This window comes from Stigmatopora argus, chromosome 12 (genome assembly GCF_051989625.1).
Source record: "Stigmatopora argus isolate UIUO_Sarg chromosome 12, RoL_Sarg_1.0, whole genome shotgun sequence".
Lineage (NCBI taxonomy): Eukaryota > Metazoa > Chordata > Actinopteri > Syngnathiformes > Syngnathidae > Stigmatopora > Stigmatopora argus.
In genome coordinates, this window is record NC_135398.1 from 15,615,233 (window position 1) to 15,632,751 (window position 17,519).

The following is a 17,519-nucleotide window of genomic DNA, read 5'->3' on the forward strand; positions in this document are numbered from 1 at the left end:
CTATGTTCACTAAAATATTTAGAAGTCAGAGGCAATTGAAACTTCCAGCCCGCCAGATGGAATTCATTTTGTTTTTGCCAAACGTCCAGCTAATTTGAAAATAATTTTTTCATCACATTGTTTTTATAACTTGTGTACGTTGTATACTAAATAGGTTGTGTGGCAAGGTCTTTAAGTTTTTACAGAACATCTGCTCTGTCTCCTGCATCTTGAATCATGTATGACCCTGGAGAAGAAAGGATTTACTCTTCACATCACAAATTCAAGTAAGCTCTAAACTTCAATTTTGCAGAAAATGTAACACTTAAGTATATGAATAACAATGGTGATGATATAATATGCTCCATTTTACACAAATATTTTTAAAAATGACAACGGCACACGGGTGCAATTAACTTTAACAAGATTGTCATGCCAGTTACGTTGAAAGCCAACTGGAGCCTCAAGGTTATTTTTTTTCCTCATTAGATTAAGTAAGGCATAGGGCAGCCCGGTGAACGAGTGTATATCGCATTGCCCTCGCAGTTCTGGGGTCGAGGGTTAAATTCCAGGTGTATCCTCACTATGTGGAGTAACGCACTCCGTCTTCTAGACTGGCAGGCTACAGTCTGCTTTCCTTTGCCTGTTGCCAAAATTCCACCTGTTTCCCCTCTGCCTTCTGTGTATAAATTGTCCCTGTCGCTTTTGATTTGTGCCAGAATGTAACGCGTTACCCAAGCCCGTGTGGGCGTGACTTACCTGAGGTACCTGAGGTAGTTTGCCCTTTCTTGGGGTGTTGTGGGGTCATTTCCCATTTTGTTTTCACAATTTTAGCCACTTATTTCAAAGTACCTATCTTCCTCATACCCAGTTAAATTGCCAAGTAATTCAACCTGTTTTTCCACTACCCTCTGTGTATTCATAGTTCACATAGTTTTTGTTTCGTGCCAGAGTGAAATGCGTCAACCGAGCCAACGTTTCTTCCACAGGCATAGTCACAGCCAGTTATTTGCTCGAGGAAAACCGATCTGGAAGAAAGTAGTCGTATCTCTACTTATGAAGTTAATTGGTTCCAGAACGTAACAAGATTGTCATGCCAGTTACGTTGAAAGCCAACTGGAGCCTCAAGTTTATTTTTTTTTCCTCATTAGATTAAGTAAGGCATAGGGCAGCCCGGTGATTTAGTGTATAGCGCATTGGCCTAGCAGTTCTGGGGTCGAGGGTTAAATTCCAGTTCACTATGTGGAGTTTCCATGTTCTCCCTGGGCTTGCTTGGGTTTTCTCTGGCTACTCCAGCTTCCTCCCCATAACCCCAAAAACATGCAGTGTAACCTTTTTGAAAACTAAATTGTCCTTAGGTATGAGTGTGAGTGTGTGAATGGTTGAGCAGCACCCCCCACAACCCTTGTGAGGATAAGCAGTAAGGAAAATGAATGAAAGAAAGATTAAAGCAGCCCAGTCTGGTCTGTAAGAATGAAAGAAAGATTAAAGCAGGCCAGTCTGGTCTGTAAGGGCGGCCCGGAGGATAAGTGGTTAACGCATCGGCCTCACAGTGGGAGACCTGGGTTCAAAACCAGGTCGGTCCAGCTGTGTGGAGCTTGCATGTTCTCCCCGGGCCTGCGTGGGTTTTCTCTGGGTACTTCGGTTTCCTCCTATACAATGGTACCTCGCCATACGACCGCTGGTCATACAAAATTCTCGTCTTACGGCGGAAATTTCGATCGAATAATTCGCCCGTCATGCGATCAAAATTTCGTGATGCGACCAAACCAGGTCTTTTTTGCATATCTTTCGTGTATAACAATATTTACGAGCACGGGACGATTAATTCAGACGAGTTTCTCCTAAGACCAGGAAACGCACAACGCGTATGCGCGGGCAAAAAGAGGGCTTTCTGGGTAATGAAGTATACTCGTGCACACAACGCCGATAGGCAATGGCACTCTTTCTCAGAATAAAACTTCATTACCCACAATCAATACGTGGGTAAGCTCAACTATTGTATTTCCTGTTATTCTTTCTAAGGAAAGAAGCTCCCGCGATCGTTCTTTAAAGACTATTTCTCGTTGGCAAGTGGTCGTGCGTTATCCTATTGTGAGGACATTTGTGTGCATCATTTTGGGAATATTTTAAAGGCAATACAACAGCAAACAGTCCATTGGTAGCGAACGTGAGGGTGGAGGCGTGGCAAACCGCCAACCCGGAAAACGAAGGTAACAAAAGATTACCACAAAATTAGAATTCAGTTTTGTGTAAAGTTACATTAAACGTATGTTTGAGTGTCTGTATATATTAATCCAAGTTAATTTAAATTTGTTTGTTCCGTTTACGAGTGCGTTGTCGTGGAAAGAAAACGAACCCCCCCATGCCCCCAAACGTCTCTGTCTCCCGTCGGCGAAATCTGCCCAATATTAGTTAGATTAAACACATTTTATTACAATTAAAGCACTAGTTATGTGTTACTTTGTTAATAGATGGCGAATTACAAGAAATAAAACATTTTTCCAATCCAATATCCTGTTTTTGGTGTTTTTTCAGAGGGCTGGAACGAATTAATTTGTTTTCCATTCATTTCAATGGAAAACGTCCGCTCGAGTTACGAGAATCTCGTCATACGAGCTCAGTTCCGGAACGGATTAAGCTCGTATCTCGAGGTACCACTGTATTCCAAAGACATGCATGGTAGACTGATTGGACACTCTAAAATGTCCCTAGGTATGAGTGTGAGTGTGAATGGTTGTTTGCCGCCTTGTGCCCTGCGATTGACTGGCCACCAATTCAGGCTGTCCCACGACTCTGGCTCGAAGTCAGCTGGGATAGGCTCCAGCACCCCCCGCGACCCTAGTGAGGATAAAGCGTTTCAGAAAATGAGATAAGATGAGTCTAGTCTGTATTCCAATAATAATTTATGTGGCTTTCAGCATGCCTTCCACCATACAACAGTTCTATTAATCATACGTTTGGCCTATGAAGGATTTGGTTCAATTCATCAGACTTTTTATGCCGACAGCATAAACTCTTGAGAGCAAAGAAATGCTGCCAGTACATGCAACATTTAAATTGTGAGCGGATGGCTGAGGACAATGTGGGGAATTGACACATTTGCACCTGCATATCAGAAATAAATACATGTATACATAAATAAATACATTAATAAATAAATAAGCGTGTTGCTGAAATCTATATATATAAATGTATGTATATATATGTATATATATATATGTATGTACATGTGTATATATATACATACATACATGTCAGTGGCGGGCCGTCAGGGCCTTCAAGGCCTTCTCAGCTGGCCTAAGAAATATCGGAATCATATTATATTTTGTCCATCAATACTTATTATTCCAAATGGTCTGTTAGCTTCCTTTCATTGCTTTTCCCACTGGTTGCACTGCTTCCAGATGTGTGTTTTCATATTGAAGCTTTTAACCAATCACATTTCAGCCATTATTTGTTGCCAGATCAGATTTGTCTCAAAGCCTTCACAATCAGTTCTGCGGGCTCTGCTGCATTAAACTAGACTGTTGCTTTTAACCAATCAGATTTCGAGTTGGCAACCCCACAATGCTTTTTCATACGCATTAGCATTTTGCTGGCTGGGATACGTCATTGCTTTCACCAACTATGATTGGCTAGTAGGCGGGCCAAAGCCATAGTGAGGCAGCCAGGGATCGCAAACTCCACCCACAATGGCCGACAGAAGCAAAAACAAATGGATTCTGTTGCAGATTCGCTCAGAAAGCTATTTTCCAGAAAAATATGGACATCATTAAGAAAGGGCGGTCAACTCCGAAGCTAGCAAGCCTGATACAGCCGGGAAAATGGTGTGTGCGGCACTTTCAGTGCGCTAACTTAGCTGCACAAGCAAATAGTATATTGTTGTGTTGATTTAAAGCCATTTTCAAAACGGACTATGCCGGAAATATGACAGGACAGGCTCGACTTTCATCATTAGCTTCGATGGCGATAGGAAAGAAGGAAGAAAGAAAGGAGGATGGATATTGTGTACAGTTAAAAAGAATTTTTGGTGAGTATAATATGGCTATATTCCTAAATAATATTTCAATTGTGGGCCCGGTTCTGATATCTGAAAAGCTCCAGTGTTTGTATTTAAGCTCCAGTGTTTGTATTTAATCACTAAATGCTGCTAGGATGTGGATTTTACCCCAGTTTAATTTTTGCCGTTTCGCCATTGACGTCCATCGCTGTCTTTTCCCTAGGAAATCACCCCCCTGGCCTGGTTGTAATGTCTCAAAAGCTCCAGTATTTGTATTCAGTCAATAAATGCTGCTAGGAAGTGGATTTTACCTAATTTTAGTGCATTTTTTGTCATTTCACGTATGGACGTATCGACGTTCTGATGTCTAAAAAGCTCCAGTATTTAATCAATAAATGCTGTTTTCGGCTGGATTTTACCCCATTTTCGGGCAATGTTTGCCCATACGCCATTGACGTTCATCGCTGTCTTTTCCCGGGAAAATCGCCCCTCTGGCCTGGTTTTAATGTGTGAAAAGCTCCAGTATTTGTCTTTAATCATGAAATGCTGCTAGGAAGTGGATTTTACCCCATTTTTGTGCATTGATTTATTGATTATTTTTTATGTGTCGCAGCTCTAGCTGCAGTAGAGGTTTTATAGCCATAAAATAGTTTTTGAGGGATTGAAGGCGCTACGAGAAAATGCACCAACCGCCACTGATGTATGTATATATATATATGTATGTATGTGTGTGTGTATATATATATACATATGTATATATATATGTATGTATATATATATATATATATATATATATATATATATATATGTGTATATATATATATATATATATATATATATATATATATATATGTGTGTGTGTGTGTGTGTGTATATATATATATATATATATTTCAGCAACACGCGTATTTATTTATTTATTACCTATCTATTTATGTCTAAAATGTATTTTCCTGCATTCTCACCCTCTTGCTACTGTGACAATGAAATTTCCCGAATACAGGATAAAGTTATTCAATCCAATCCAAAATACAGTGGCGGGCGGTGCATTTTCTGGTAGCGCCTTCAACGTATCAATCCAACCCTCAAAAACTATTTTATGGCTATAAAACCTCTACTGAAGCTACAGCTGCGACACATAAAAAATAATCAATAAATTAATGCACAAAAATGGGGTAAAATCCACTTCCTAGCAGCATTTCATGATTAAATACAAATACTGGAGCTTTTCAGACATTAAAACCAGGCCAGTGGGTGATTTTCCCGGGAAAAGACAGCGATGAACGTCAATGGCGTACGGGCAAACATTGCCCGAAAATGGGGTAAAATCCAGCCAAAAACAGCATTTATTGAGTAAATACAAATACTGGAGCTTTTTTGACATCAGAACCGGGCCCGGAGTATCATTTCCCGGTAAAAAGACAGCGATGAACGTCGATACGTCCATACGTGAAATGACAAAAATGCACTAAAATTAGGTAAAATCCACTTCCTAGCATCATTTATTGATTGAATACAAATACTGGAGCTTTTGAGACATTACAACCAGGCCATGGGGGTCATTTTTCCCGGGAAAAGACAGCGATGGACGTCAATGGTGAAACGCCAAAAATTAAACTGGGGTAAAATCCACTTCCTAGCAGCATTTTGTGATTAAATACAAACACTGGAGCTTAAATACAAACACTGGAGCTTTTCAGATATCAGAACTTGGCCCACAATTGAAATATTATTCAGGAATATAGCCATATTTGTAATTTTACTCACCAAATATCCTTTTTACACAATATCCATCCTCCTTTCTTGCTTCCTTCTTTCCTATCGCCATCGAAGCTAATGATGAAAGTCGAGCCTGTCCTGTCATATTAACGGCATAGTCCGTTTTGAAAATAGCATTAAATCAACACAACAATATACTATTTGCTTGTGGAGCTAAGTTAGCGCGCTGAAAGTGCCCCAGACACCATTTTCCCGGCTGTAACAGGCTTGCTAGCTTCGGAGTTGACCGCCCTTTCTTAATGATGTCCATTTTTTTCTGGAAAAGTCCGTCTGGAAAATAGCTTTGTGAGCAAACAGAAGCAATTTGTTTTTGCTTCTGCTTCTGTCGGCCATAGTGGGTGGAGTTTGCGATCTCGGCTGCCTCGGGTACTGCTTTGGCCCACCTACTAGCCATTCATAGTTTGTGAAAGCAATGACATGTCCCAGCCAGCAAAATGCTAACGCCTATGAAAAATCATTGTGGGGTTGCCAACTCGAAATCTGATTGGTTAAAAGCAACAGTCTAGTTTAATGCAGCAGAGCCCGCAAGAACTGATTGTGAAGGCTTTGAGGCAGATCTGATCTGGCAACAAATAATGGCTGAAATGTGATTGGTTAAATGCTTCAATATGAAAACACACATCTGGAAGCAGTGCAACCAGGGGGAAAAGCAATGAAAGGAAGCTAACAGACCATTTGGAATAATAAGTATTGATGGACAAAATATAATATGATTCAGATATTTCTTAGGCCAGCAGAGAAGGCCTTGAAGGCCCTGACGGCCCACCACTGCCAAAATATATTGTAATGTGGACGACAGAGGGAAGTTGTGTGATCAAATCAATCTTAGCCTTGGTTACCTGAGTTTAGGTTTTGAATTTCTCATGCCAACTTCCTTTACCAGGAAACAAAGGGAACAGTGTAGCAATAAATCATTAGGGACAGATTCCTTTTCCTGTTATATCCAAAAATGACAATACACTAGAATAATGCTTTCATCTAGATTCTAATTATCCACATTTAATTTTGGCTCCGTAAATGTAATTTTTTTCCAAATAGTTGAGTACTATTTAGCTTCATGCTAGTTTTAGAAATACCCGTAATTCATAAATTGAGGATGGCCAGCATGTTATGCCCTAGTAATACTCACAACAACCCTTTCAAATGAATCATCCGAATAAATTCAATTCATAAAGATTTGTGTTACTGTCTTTTACTCTGCAGATGGTGTTTTAGCCGCAACCGAGCCTTCCTGTTCTTTTGGTGCATCCTCGTGCTGCTTGTGGTCGTTGTCACTCGTAAAGCTTTCCATGGTCACCAGAGTGTTGTCACAGAAAAGACGAGGGATCTCACTGACTTCAAGCAGGAGGGGTTTACCCTCATCATCCAAACCTATAAACGAGATGAGATTCTACTGAAAGTCCTCGAACGTTGCCTGGCTGTATCAAATCTCCATAAGATTCTCATAGTGTGGAATAATGTTGATGAAGGCCCCAGCCAGAAATTACGGGACTCTTTGGGCCCTCATAATATTCCTATTGTCTTTTTAGAGCAAAAGATGAACAGTTTGCAAAACAGACTGCAACCCTTTTCGGAAATTCACACTGATGGTGAGTTTGCATCTTGCCTTGTTAACATGCTCTTATTGGCCATTTTGCCAAGGGACAAAATGAAATGCAGTGGTACCTCTCCTTATGAAATTAATTGGTTCCAGAACATGTTTCGTAACTTAGATTTTTCATAAATATAGAACAGTATTTTAATATGTACAATCTCCAATTTGTTTCACAATCCTCAAAAACAAGACCAACTAAATCCTTAAAAATTATCAGTGTCCCAATTTTGTATAAAAGATGCGAGAAAAGCACAAAAGAGAGAAACGAGGAGGAAAATGATTTAATTATGTATTTAAATGAATAACAAGCATGCAAGTCTGAGGAGAAGCTAACGGTAGGCAACAGACAACATGAACATATACCCATAAACACACATCTAAACAACTGCAAATTATGAATTCAAAACAACTTAGCATTAAATATATGCATTTTAAGAAATTGACTCCTTCAGCTGTATGTCCTCCATTTTTTTCTTTATCAAAAGGGGTCTCTCCATCTCGTTGGTCAGTGACGACAGAGAGGCCATGCCAAGGAGTTTTTACTTTTAATGGTTCCTTCTGCCCTAATATCGTAATGATGGTAGGTGGGTTACGGCCGTATTGCCTTTGCAATATGAGTCATGGATGAATAACAGGGACTGCGTCTTCATTTCATTGGCACCAGTAATTTTAAATAAAAAACAAACTTTCTTTATCCACAAATTAACATAACATGAGTGCCGCCTCGTGGTGTAGAGGTTCACTCGTCTGACTTCGGTGTGGACAAGCGCAGGCTCGATTCCCGCTGGAGACGGTATGATTAGGAGTGTGGATGGTCGTTTGTAGTGAAACTTAAAACTGGATATCAAACACAGTATGTATTTTGGGAAAGCCATATCCTGCAATTCGAGAAAGATGATTTAACAAAACAAAACAAGCAATATGGTCATTCCAAGGGAGGATGCCATTTGAGGGCGTTTGTGCGTGTTTGTGCGTGTTTGTGCGTGTTTGTGCGTGTCACTTCTAGTGCTTACCTACGGTATGATTAGGAGTGTGGATGGTCGTTTGTCTCTCTGTGTGCCCTGCGACTGACTGGCGACCAGTCTAGGGTGTAGTCTGCCTTTCGCCAGACAACAGCTGGGTTAGGATCTAGCAACCCCTTAGAGCAGGGGTCACCAAACTACGGCCCGCGGGCCGGATACGGCCCGTCAGCACATTTGGCCCGGCCCTCTGAACAATACCAGAGACACTATCGGATTTTTTTCCTATTTGGCCCCCAGAAAAAAAATCCTAGCTTTGGCGTGGGTCATGTTGATGATTATTAGGATATTAAGGATTGGATAAGGTTTCCCTGTCAAAGAGAGAATGGAATAATGGTGAAAAAGTTAGGTAAGAGAAAAAATTATTCAGAATGCAGGGTATTTAACCTGCAGTGGACAAACAATTATTTTTTGTTCAATGCAAAGAAAAGGCTGTTTGTCACATCTGTCAAGAGTATTCAAAGAATACAATCTTCGCCGACACTATGAATCCCGTCACAAAGACAAGTATGAAGCTTGCAAGGCCAAATACGAGCAGACAAACTCTCAAAGCTAAAAAGTGGACTACTATCTCAGCAGAATACATTTGTACGCCAAGCTCAGCTGAACCAGGCATCCGTTCGGGCCAGCTTTCAGGTTGCTAAACTGATAGCAAGCAGCGGTAAGCCTTTCACTGACGGAGAGTTTGTTAAGAAATGTATGGATGCTGTCGCGGAGGAGTTGTGTCCCGAGAAGAAAGATGCATTTAATGCCGTAAGTCTGTCGGCAAGTACAAGCACCAGACACGTTGAAGAAATCGGGAGTAATGTATATGCCCAGCTGCAGCAGAAGACGAAAGAATTTGACTTTTTTTCATTAGCACTGGATGAAAGCACGGATGTGCAAGACACAGTGCAACTGCTCATTTTTATTTTATGTTCCATGGCTTTTTTTCTATGAAGAACCCAGAGAGAGTTATTTAGTTATTATTTATTTCATAAATAGTGTTATTTATTTCCTTTTTTTCTGTGAAGAACTCATAGAGGGTTATTTAGTTATTTATTTCATTAATAGTGTTATTATTTGTTTCCTGACTTTTTTTCTGTAAAGAACCTGGAAAGGGTTATTTGGTTATGTATGGCTTTCTGGAAAACAATAAAAAAATTAAGCTCCCCTACGATGGTCACACTTTTTCTGTTACAAACTGACACCGGCCCCCCATCAGAGAAGGGAAAAGTTATGTGGCCCTCACAGGAAAAAGTTTGGGGATCCCTGCCTTAGAGGATGGGCGGTATGGAAGATGGAAGGATGGATGAAAAATAATGTTTTTGTGAGACAGTGAATGGGAGGCCAGCGAAGTGGAGGGAGAGAATGCAACGTCACCACAACAATTTCAATCTAAAATACTGGATACACAAAACGTTTTGGTGAATTTCGTAACTTGGATCTTGTTTTTGTATATTGGAACAGTAATTTGCATATCAAATGGTTTTATAACCAGAAAATTTTGTATGTAGAAGCATTCTTAAGTAGAGGGACCACTGGACTAGAAACACAATTATTTGCATAGTGTATTTTGAGTAGATGCTTTATCTGTTTTACCATAACCGAGTTTTCCCACAAGTTTGTTTCCTGATTTGCATATTTAGATTCTTTAAGCAACCGACTTTTGCATTTATACAAAGAGTATTGCTTCATTTATGCTTTTTGGAATCAATAATCTGAAAGCTCATTCAGTAAGTAAACATGGTGAATGTTTGAACAACACATGGCCTTCATTGTAACATTTTTTTCCAGATTCAAAATATGAGGGAAAAACATCTTAAAGGATGTATAGTGCTCAATAATGGACAGTTCGTTCGCTTGTTAGCTCATCCTCGTAAGGGTAGCAGGGGTTGCTGGAGCCTAACCCAGCGGACTTCAGGCACACAGAGACAGATGACCAAATCACACTCACCACCATACCGCCAACAGTGGGAATCAACCCCACACCTGCCTGCACCGAAGTCAGGCACGTGAACCACTACACCTTTAGGCAGCTAATGAACATTTATTAAAAATAAAAAGGCAGGTCAAAACATTAGCTTGCGGATTACAGGTACCCTAACCAACACATGGCCAAAAGACAAAAATATCATATTCACATGATGATTACTACATGTCACGGTGACTGCTGACTAGTGGAGACAAGTGGAAGTGCAGTCACCTATAGTTTATTTCCACCAAAAACATGTATAAATATTGATTCAGAAGGATTTTGAATTGATCCTAGAATCGTCCAATGTAAAATCTCGCAAAATTGTTTTTTAATCACCTGTAATAGAAACCAAAGCCTGACATTTAATTTCACTTCTTTTTTTAGCTGTGTTGATGTTGGATGATGACGTTCTTCTCAGCGTTTCAGACATCAGTTTTGCTTTCTCTGTTTGGAAGGTAAACAGTTGGTGTTTAGCTACACCAGATTGAAAATGCCCATTAAGTCTAGTGTAATGCACTCTGTAAAATCTAGCCAGATTTTATTTTGACATATCAATGTGTTTGTTCAATAGCAATTTCCAGACCAAATTGTTGGCTTTGTTCCCCGGAAACATGTCGAGACCGCGCCTGGGGTGTACAACTACAGTGGCCAAGGGCTGCCAGATTTACATAAACAAGGAGACAAGTAAGATGATAAACTGTGATTTGTGTGCATTGTATTAAAGCCAAGGCATGTTCATTTGTTTAGCACAATGTAACTAAAAGTGATTTATATTAGACGAAATTCACAACGACACAAGTGGGAGATAGAAATAAAAATAATAATAATAATAATAAAAATTCCCATTAAATCATCACGGCAGTTAAAAACAAAATTAACATAAACAGGGAATAGAAATAAAACCAATAAATGGATGAAGAGCAAAAGCCATTAATTTAGAATTTGAATGATAGGGGCATATGTTGTTGTACACAATAGTCCCCCTAGCGAGTACCTCAGGAAGTACTTTACTGAATTTGATTGATTGGACTTCAATGAGCCTCAATGCTTTTCTGTCTCTTTTTCTTTCTTTCTTATTTTCTTTTTTAAAATAACCCCAAAATGCACAAAACACAGTTTAAATCCTATTTTACAGATGGCTAGGAAGCTAGTAAAGGGTAGGCTTCTTCGTGCACTACCCCCTGTCCATTTAGTTTCAGTACTATGGCAGCCAGTGTTTTTGTCTATTTTTCCAAGAAATTAAATTGTTTTATCTGAAAGATGATTAATATGTTTTGTCTAGGAAATAGCTTAAAGATGAATATGGTGAGCGGAGTCGATCGAGAACAAAGAATGAAATAGACCAGCGGTCCACAACCACCGATCCATGGACGGGGACTGGTGCCTGAGCCACCCATTGCCGGTCCGTCAGAGAAATAAATATTAACGTTTTCAATCGCACCCTCGTACTTGAAATGAGAAGAGTTTTTATAATAACAATAATAATAAAATGTTTTATTATGCTCAGGACTAGTTTTTTTGCCATCGTGGACCTCGTCTGTGCAACATATAGTCCACGCTTTTGTCTTAAGTTGGCGCCCTCCCCACACGCCAGTCCATGAGAAAATAGGAAGAGCTTTACCGGTCGGTCCACGGTGATAAAAAGGTTTGGGACCACTGAAATAGACCACCCACTAAGTAAACTATTCTGGTGTTTGGGTCAAAATATTTTAATGAAGACTGCGGCACATGACATGTTTTTTTTACAATGTTATGGGTACCGAAACAACAAGGCATTGTTGGCCCCAACATTATTAGTTGTTCAATTGCTATGCTTTCTTTTAAGGTAACAAATGTACATATGCAAATACATGTGTATATATATATATATATATATATATATATATATATATATATATATATATATATATATATATATATATATATATATATATATATATATATATATATATATATAAATATATATATATACATATATACATATACATATACATATACATATATATATATATATATATATACACACGAATATATACGTATATGTATATATATATATACACAGTATATACACATATGTACATATGTGTATATATGCATATATATATAGAGGCCTGGAATTGACAACATGGGTAAACCTCAACCATGACAGACAGAATGTGGAAAAAAACAACCAGAAAATCACATTGTTTGATTTTTAAAGAATTTGTTTTCAAATCATGGTGGAAAATAAGTATTTGGTCAATACCAAAAGTTCATCTCAATACTTTGTTATGTAGCCTTTGTTGGCAATAACGGAGGCCAAATGTTTTCTGTAACTCTTCACAAGCTTTTCACACACTGTTGCTGGTATTTTGGCCCATTCCTCCATGCAGATCTCCTCTAGAGCAGTGATGTTTTGGGGCTGTCGTTGGGAAACACGGACTTTCAACTACCTCCACAGATTTTTTATGGGGTTGAGATCTGGAGACTGGCTAGGCCACTCCAGGACCTTGAAATGCTTCTTACGAAGCCACTCCTTTGTTGCCCTGGCTGTTTGTTTGCGATCATTGTAATGCTGAAAGACCCAGCCACGTCTCATCTTCAATGTCCTTGCTGATGGAAGGAGATGTTCACTCAAAATCTCTCGATACATTGCCCCATTCATTCTTTCCTTTACACAGATCAGTCGCCCTGGTCCCTTTGCAGAAAAACAGCCCCAAAGCATGATGTTTCCACCCCCATGCTTCACAGTGGGTATGGTGTTCTTCGGATCCAATTCAGTATTCTTTCTCCTCCAAAGACGAGAACCTGTGTTTCTACCAAAAAGTTCTATTTTGGTTTCATCTGACCACAACACATTCTCCCAGTCTTCTTCTGGATCATCCAAATGCTCTCTAGCGAACCGCAGACGGGCCTCGATGTGTCGTGGCTTCAGCAGGGGGACATGTCTGGCAGTGCAGGATTTGAGTCCCTGGCGACGCATTCTGTTACTGATAGTAGCTTTTGTTACTGTGGTCCCAGCTCTCTGTAGGTCATTCATTAGGTCCCCCTGTGTGGTTCTGGGATTTTTTCTCCCTGTTCTTGTTATCATTTTGACGCCACAGGGTGAGATCTTGCATGGAGCCCCAGATCGAGGGAGATTATCAGTGGTCTCGTACATCTTCCATTTTCTAATAATTGCTCCCACAGTTGATTTCTTCACACCAAGCATTTTACCTATTGCAGATTCAGTCTTCCCAGCCTCGTGCAGGTCTACAATTTTGTCTCTGGTTTTGTCTATGGTCTTGGCCATAGTGGAGTTTGGAGTATGAGAGACTGAGGTTGTGGACAGGTGTCTTTTATACCGATAATGAGTTAATGAGCTATTAATACAGGTAACGAGTGGAGACCTTGTTAGACCTCGTTAGAAGAAGTTAGACCTCTTTTACAGCCAGAAATCTTGCTTGTTTGTAGGTGACCAAATACTTATTTTCCACTCTAATTTGGATATAAATTCTTTAAAAATCAAACAATGTGATTTTCTTTTTTTTCCACATTCTGTCTCTCATGGTAGAGATTTACCCATGTGGACAATTACAGGCCCCTCTAATCTTTTCAAGTAGAAGAACTTGCACAATTGGTGGTTGACTAAATACTTATTTGCCCCACTGTTTACCTTCTTCGGCGCTGAGAGATGAAATGTTGTCCTGACCTCTGCCATTTTTCACCACCTTTTTCATGTCTTCCATTCCATTGTTTCAGCGTAGATTTAGACATTTGTATGAACTTTTTAAAAATATCTCTCAGAAAAAAATAAAATTGAATCAGCGAAAGTTGAAGTCGCTATATTCGAGGGGAGACTGTAATACTATTGCCTCACATCACTCGACAGGATTGTGTCACAATTTTGATCAATGTATCGTTCAGGCCTAAGCTCTATGTGCCACTCATCAGTGGCTAATGCCGAGAGCTAACATCAATCTGCGCTAAAAGTGTTACATTCCTTTGGGAGTTTTTGGGTTACGACCTATTCCTTTGTCAATTTTTTTTCTTTACATTAATTTCCAGAATGTTAGCTACAGGTAAGTTGATGAGTGCTTCAAAGTATAAAAATAATATTTTTTCTTTGTTTCATTTAGATATTCTATGGTGTTGATCGGTGCTGCATTCTTCCATCGTCGCTACCTAAAACTGTATGAGGACCAGCCAAAAGCGATGCACAGTCTGGTGAAAGCCACACAGAACTGTGAAGACGTTGCCATTAACTTTGTTGTGGCCCTTCACCTGCGCGAACTCTGGTCTGGCGCTAAGCCCGCAGGTGTTTTCGTCGAACCTCTGGAGATGGTTAACCTAGAGAAGGAAGCCAGCAGCGGATTCAAGGGTTTGTGGCAGCGCCCAGAAAATTTCAAACGTAGCTCTGACTGCCTCAATCAATTGGCCCAAATGTATGGCTTCATGCCACTGCAGTTTTCCAACATTAGGGTGACTCAGTTTCACAAGAGTTGAGGCTGAGGGAATCTTTCCATTTGACATGCATGCATAAGTATGCTGTCCTCTCGTGTCGTTTTGAGAGCAACCTTATACTAAAGAAATGATCGAAATTGCTTTTTACCTATTCTGTATCAAAATCCTTGGTTTAATAACTTCTATAAGTTCTGATGTGGAGTTGGATAGGATGAGATTCTAAACAGCAGACGTAGTGGCCTTGGCAAAAATTATATATATTTCTGCCTTACTAGTGGAAAATTATTCATCCACTAGAATAGATGACTGTAGTGCTCTCATCGTAAGAGTGTATTCACAATATGGTTTACTCTCATGGTTCATCTGATGGTTAATTGAATCTTCCTAGGTCCTTGATCTCATTCCTCTTTTTACATGGTACTCCTTCCAAAAAGAAATACCATTAACCTGTTGTCTGCCTAAAGCACATTTTTATGAAAATTAAAAGTCTCATGACAGGCCTAAATAGCAAAAATGCACTGTTTTGATGTTAGCGCCGCGCTCCTTACACCCTGTAGATACGAAAAATAATGTTTAGAGTCCGTTAGGTGCTGCCAGCTTGAAGAAATAATCACCCTATGCAAAACAGCAGATCAAATGTAAACAAAAGACGAGTGCGGACGAACTTTTTACTGAAGTTTTTCGGCTTTTAAAATCCCAAAAGTATTTTTTCAATGAAAAAAAAATTCATAATACATATATGATTTATCTCAAGAACATATTGGAATATTTGGATGGGAAATAGTCTCTACAACATCAGAATATTATGTAAAAGAAGGAATTAGAACCTTCATATATTATAAGTAAAATACAATTTTTCGGATGAGGTTGGATGAGGATATTAACAGAGCCACAAGGAATGTGGAGGTTCATGTGATCATAAAAATTAGACCATCTTTCCAACGATGGCATTTCATGGAGACAGTACAATTGAGGGTACAGTGGACGTCAGCTGATTGGAGCTGTCACAAGATGGTCACAAATGAACTGTCTGCAAAGTGGAATCATTACTATAACCTTAAAACCAAACCATCATATCAGGAGTAGTTTACTGATTTCAATTGATTGGACTTCACTGGGCCACAATCAATAGTCCTTTTCTTTGTAGTACAAACCAAAAAGCACAATATTTTGCAGCCTCTAACATTTAGTTTTCTTACAGTGGTGGCCAGTGTTGAGTGACTTTCCCCCCCCCAAGAAGAAATTGTATCATTTTATCAGGAAAATGGTTACCTCTATTTTCTCCTGCAACCATGCAGAGAATTGAGTAAATTTAGATCACTGAATGAAGTGGACCAGCCAGTAAATAGCCTATTCTGTTGTTTTGATCAAACCGTTTTATTCACTACTTTGGCCAATGAAGAGTGATGACCTGGGATCCAAAACAACAAGTTTTTGTTGGCTGGACACTTTTGACCCTGATAGTGTCGCCCAAAGTGCACCAGTAAAAAAATCCCAGCATTAATAATTTCAGATGATAAATTATTAGTCTTTTGATCGCTATGCTTGCTCAGAGAATTGTTGCCTGGTAAAGACAGTCCACTTGTCCACTTACCGTATTTTCTCACTAATAAGCTGCCCCCACGTATAAGCCGCACCCTTAAAGTTGCCTTTAAATAGTGGAATTTTACAATTTCTCGCGTATAAGTCGCCCCCTGATTCACAATTTTCACCTCCATATTGATGGTTTTAATACGGAGTACAAATGTGTTACTTTTAAGGGAAAATCTTCAGAAAAATCATCGCATATGTTATGTCTGGGATACTATATGAATCGAAAGCACATTATTAGGGTCAATATCATAAGGAAGTCAATATGCCTGTCTTTGTAAATGCAACATATCAAATTATTCAATTTGAAAAAAGAAATAAGTCTTTTTGATGAAAACCTGTTGCTTTTTAATGACAGAAATTACTTTTTTTACCAGAAGTTTAAGATGTTGTGGCAGCCATATTGCTTGTAATGTCAAAATATCTCAATTATTTCGATGGTTCATATTACTGCAAAAGTTGTCACTTTCGTCCAAGAAATGAAATGAAAAAAAATCAAAGCGTAATTTTGTTTCATTTCATAATCAAGCATTTCCTTTCAAAAAGGAAGCAACGTAAGCACAAGCAGGAAGTGTGTCCATAGTGGTATAGTATTCACCAAGTCTCTGGGTGCAATAATAGCATGAGATACACATCACCCAGGTATCAATGCTGATATCTTAACAATCGACAGCAAGACCTTCAATCAGCCTCAGCAACTATTGGGATGTGCTGACATGGTAAACGCTACAAACACATCTATCAAGGCTACTCACGTCTGGCCAGTCAGAGCACGTTTAACTAGGTAAGACACCGATGCCCTAGGTAAGATGGCGACGCCCTGAGCGAGCAGTGACAGGCACAAGTGAGTTTTTTCACGTTTTATGTAAGATACATTTTTTTCTTCTTGAATTTCATTCATCGACGTCAAAATTAATTTCGTTTAGCGTTTTATGTGTTTATTTTTTCTCTATTGTGAACTAAATGACCGTATCGGCTGCATTGTCTTGTGTAATGGCGTTTCGTCTGTCACCTTGCAGTTTCGTACATGTCATCTTTTTATGCGCATATAAGCCGTACCCTCGATTCAATCATCATTTTTTTGTCCGACAAATGCAGCTTCTATGCGAGTAAATACAGTACTTGAGTCCATTGAGTCATACGACTTCTCCCGAAACCTTACCTCCACTTGCGTCT

At 39.3% G+C, this 17,519-nt stretch overlaps 1 protein-coding gene across 2 annotated transcripts; it reads left to right on the top strand.

The window, feature by feature from the left end:
- Nucleotides 1-16,849, top strand: LOC144085419 (exostosin-like 2). 2 transcript variants are annotated; one of them, XM_077614667.1, is made up of 5 exons: nt 1-266; nt 6,965-7,350; nt 10,716-10,786; nt 10,903-11,015; nt 11,614-12,149. In XM_077614667.1, exons 1-5 carry the CDS (start codon nt 217-219, stop codon nt 11,618-11,620), a joined length of 627 nt encoding a protein of 208 aa, XP_077470793.1. In that variant the 5' UTR covers nt 1-216; the 3' UTR covers nt 11,621-12,149. The 2 variants fall into 2 exon arrangements, with proteins under 2 accessions (XP_077470793.1, XP_077470792.1); XM_077614666.1 differs by lacking the exon at nt 11,614-12,149 and adding an exon at nt 14,429-16,849 and having other exon boundaries at nt 2-266.
- The last annotated feature ends 670 nt before the right edge of the window (nt 16,850-17,519 follow it).

Coding starts and splice junctions, on each gene's coding strand:
- LOC144085419 (XM_077614666.1), top strand. CDS start 217: ATGTATGACCCTGGAGAAGAAAGGATTTACTCTTCACATCACAAATTC. Junction 267..6,964: donor TCTTCACATCACAAATTCAA/GTAAGCTCTAAA, acceptor TTTACTCTGCAG/ATGGTGTTTTAGCCGCAACC. Junction 11,016..14,428: donor TTACATAAACAAGGAGACAA/GTAAGATGATAA, acceptor TGTTTCATTTAG/ATATTCTATGGTGTTGATCG.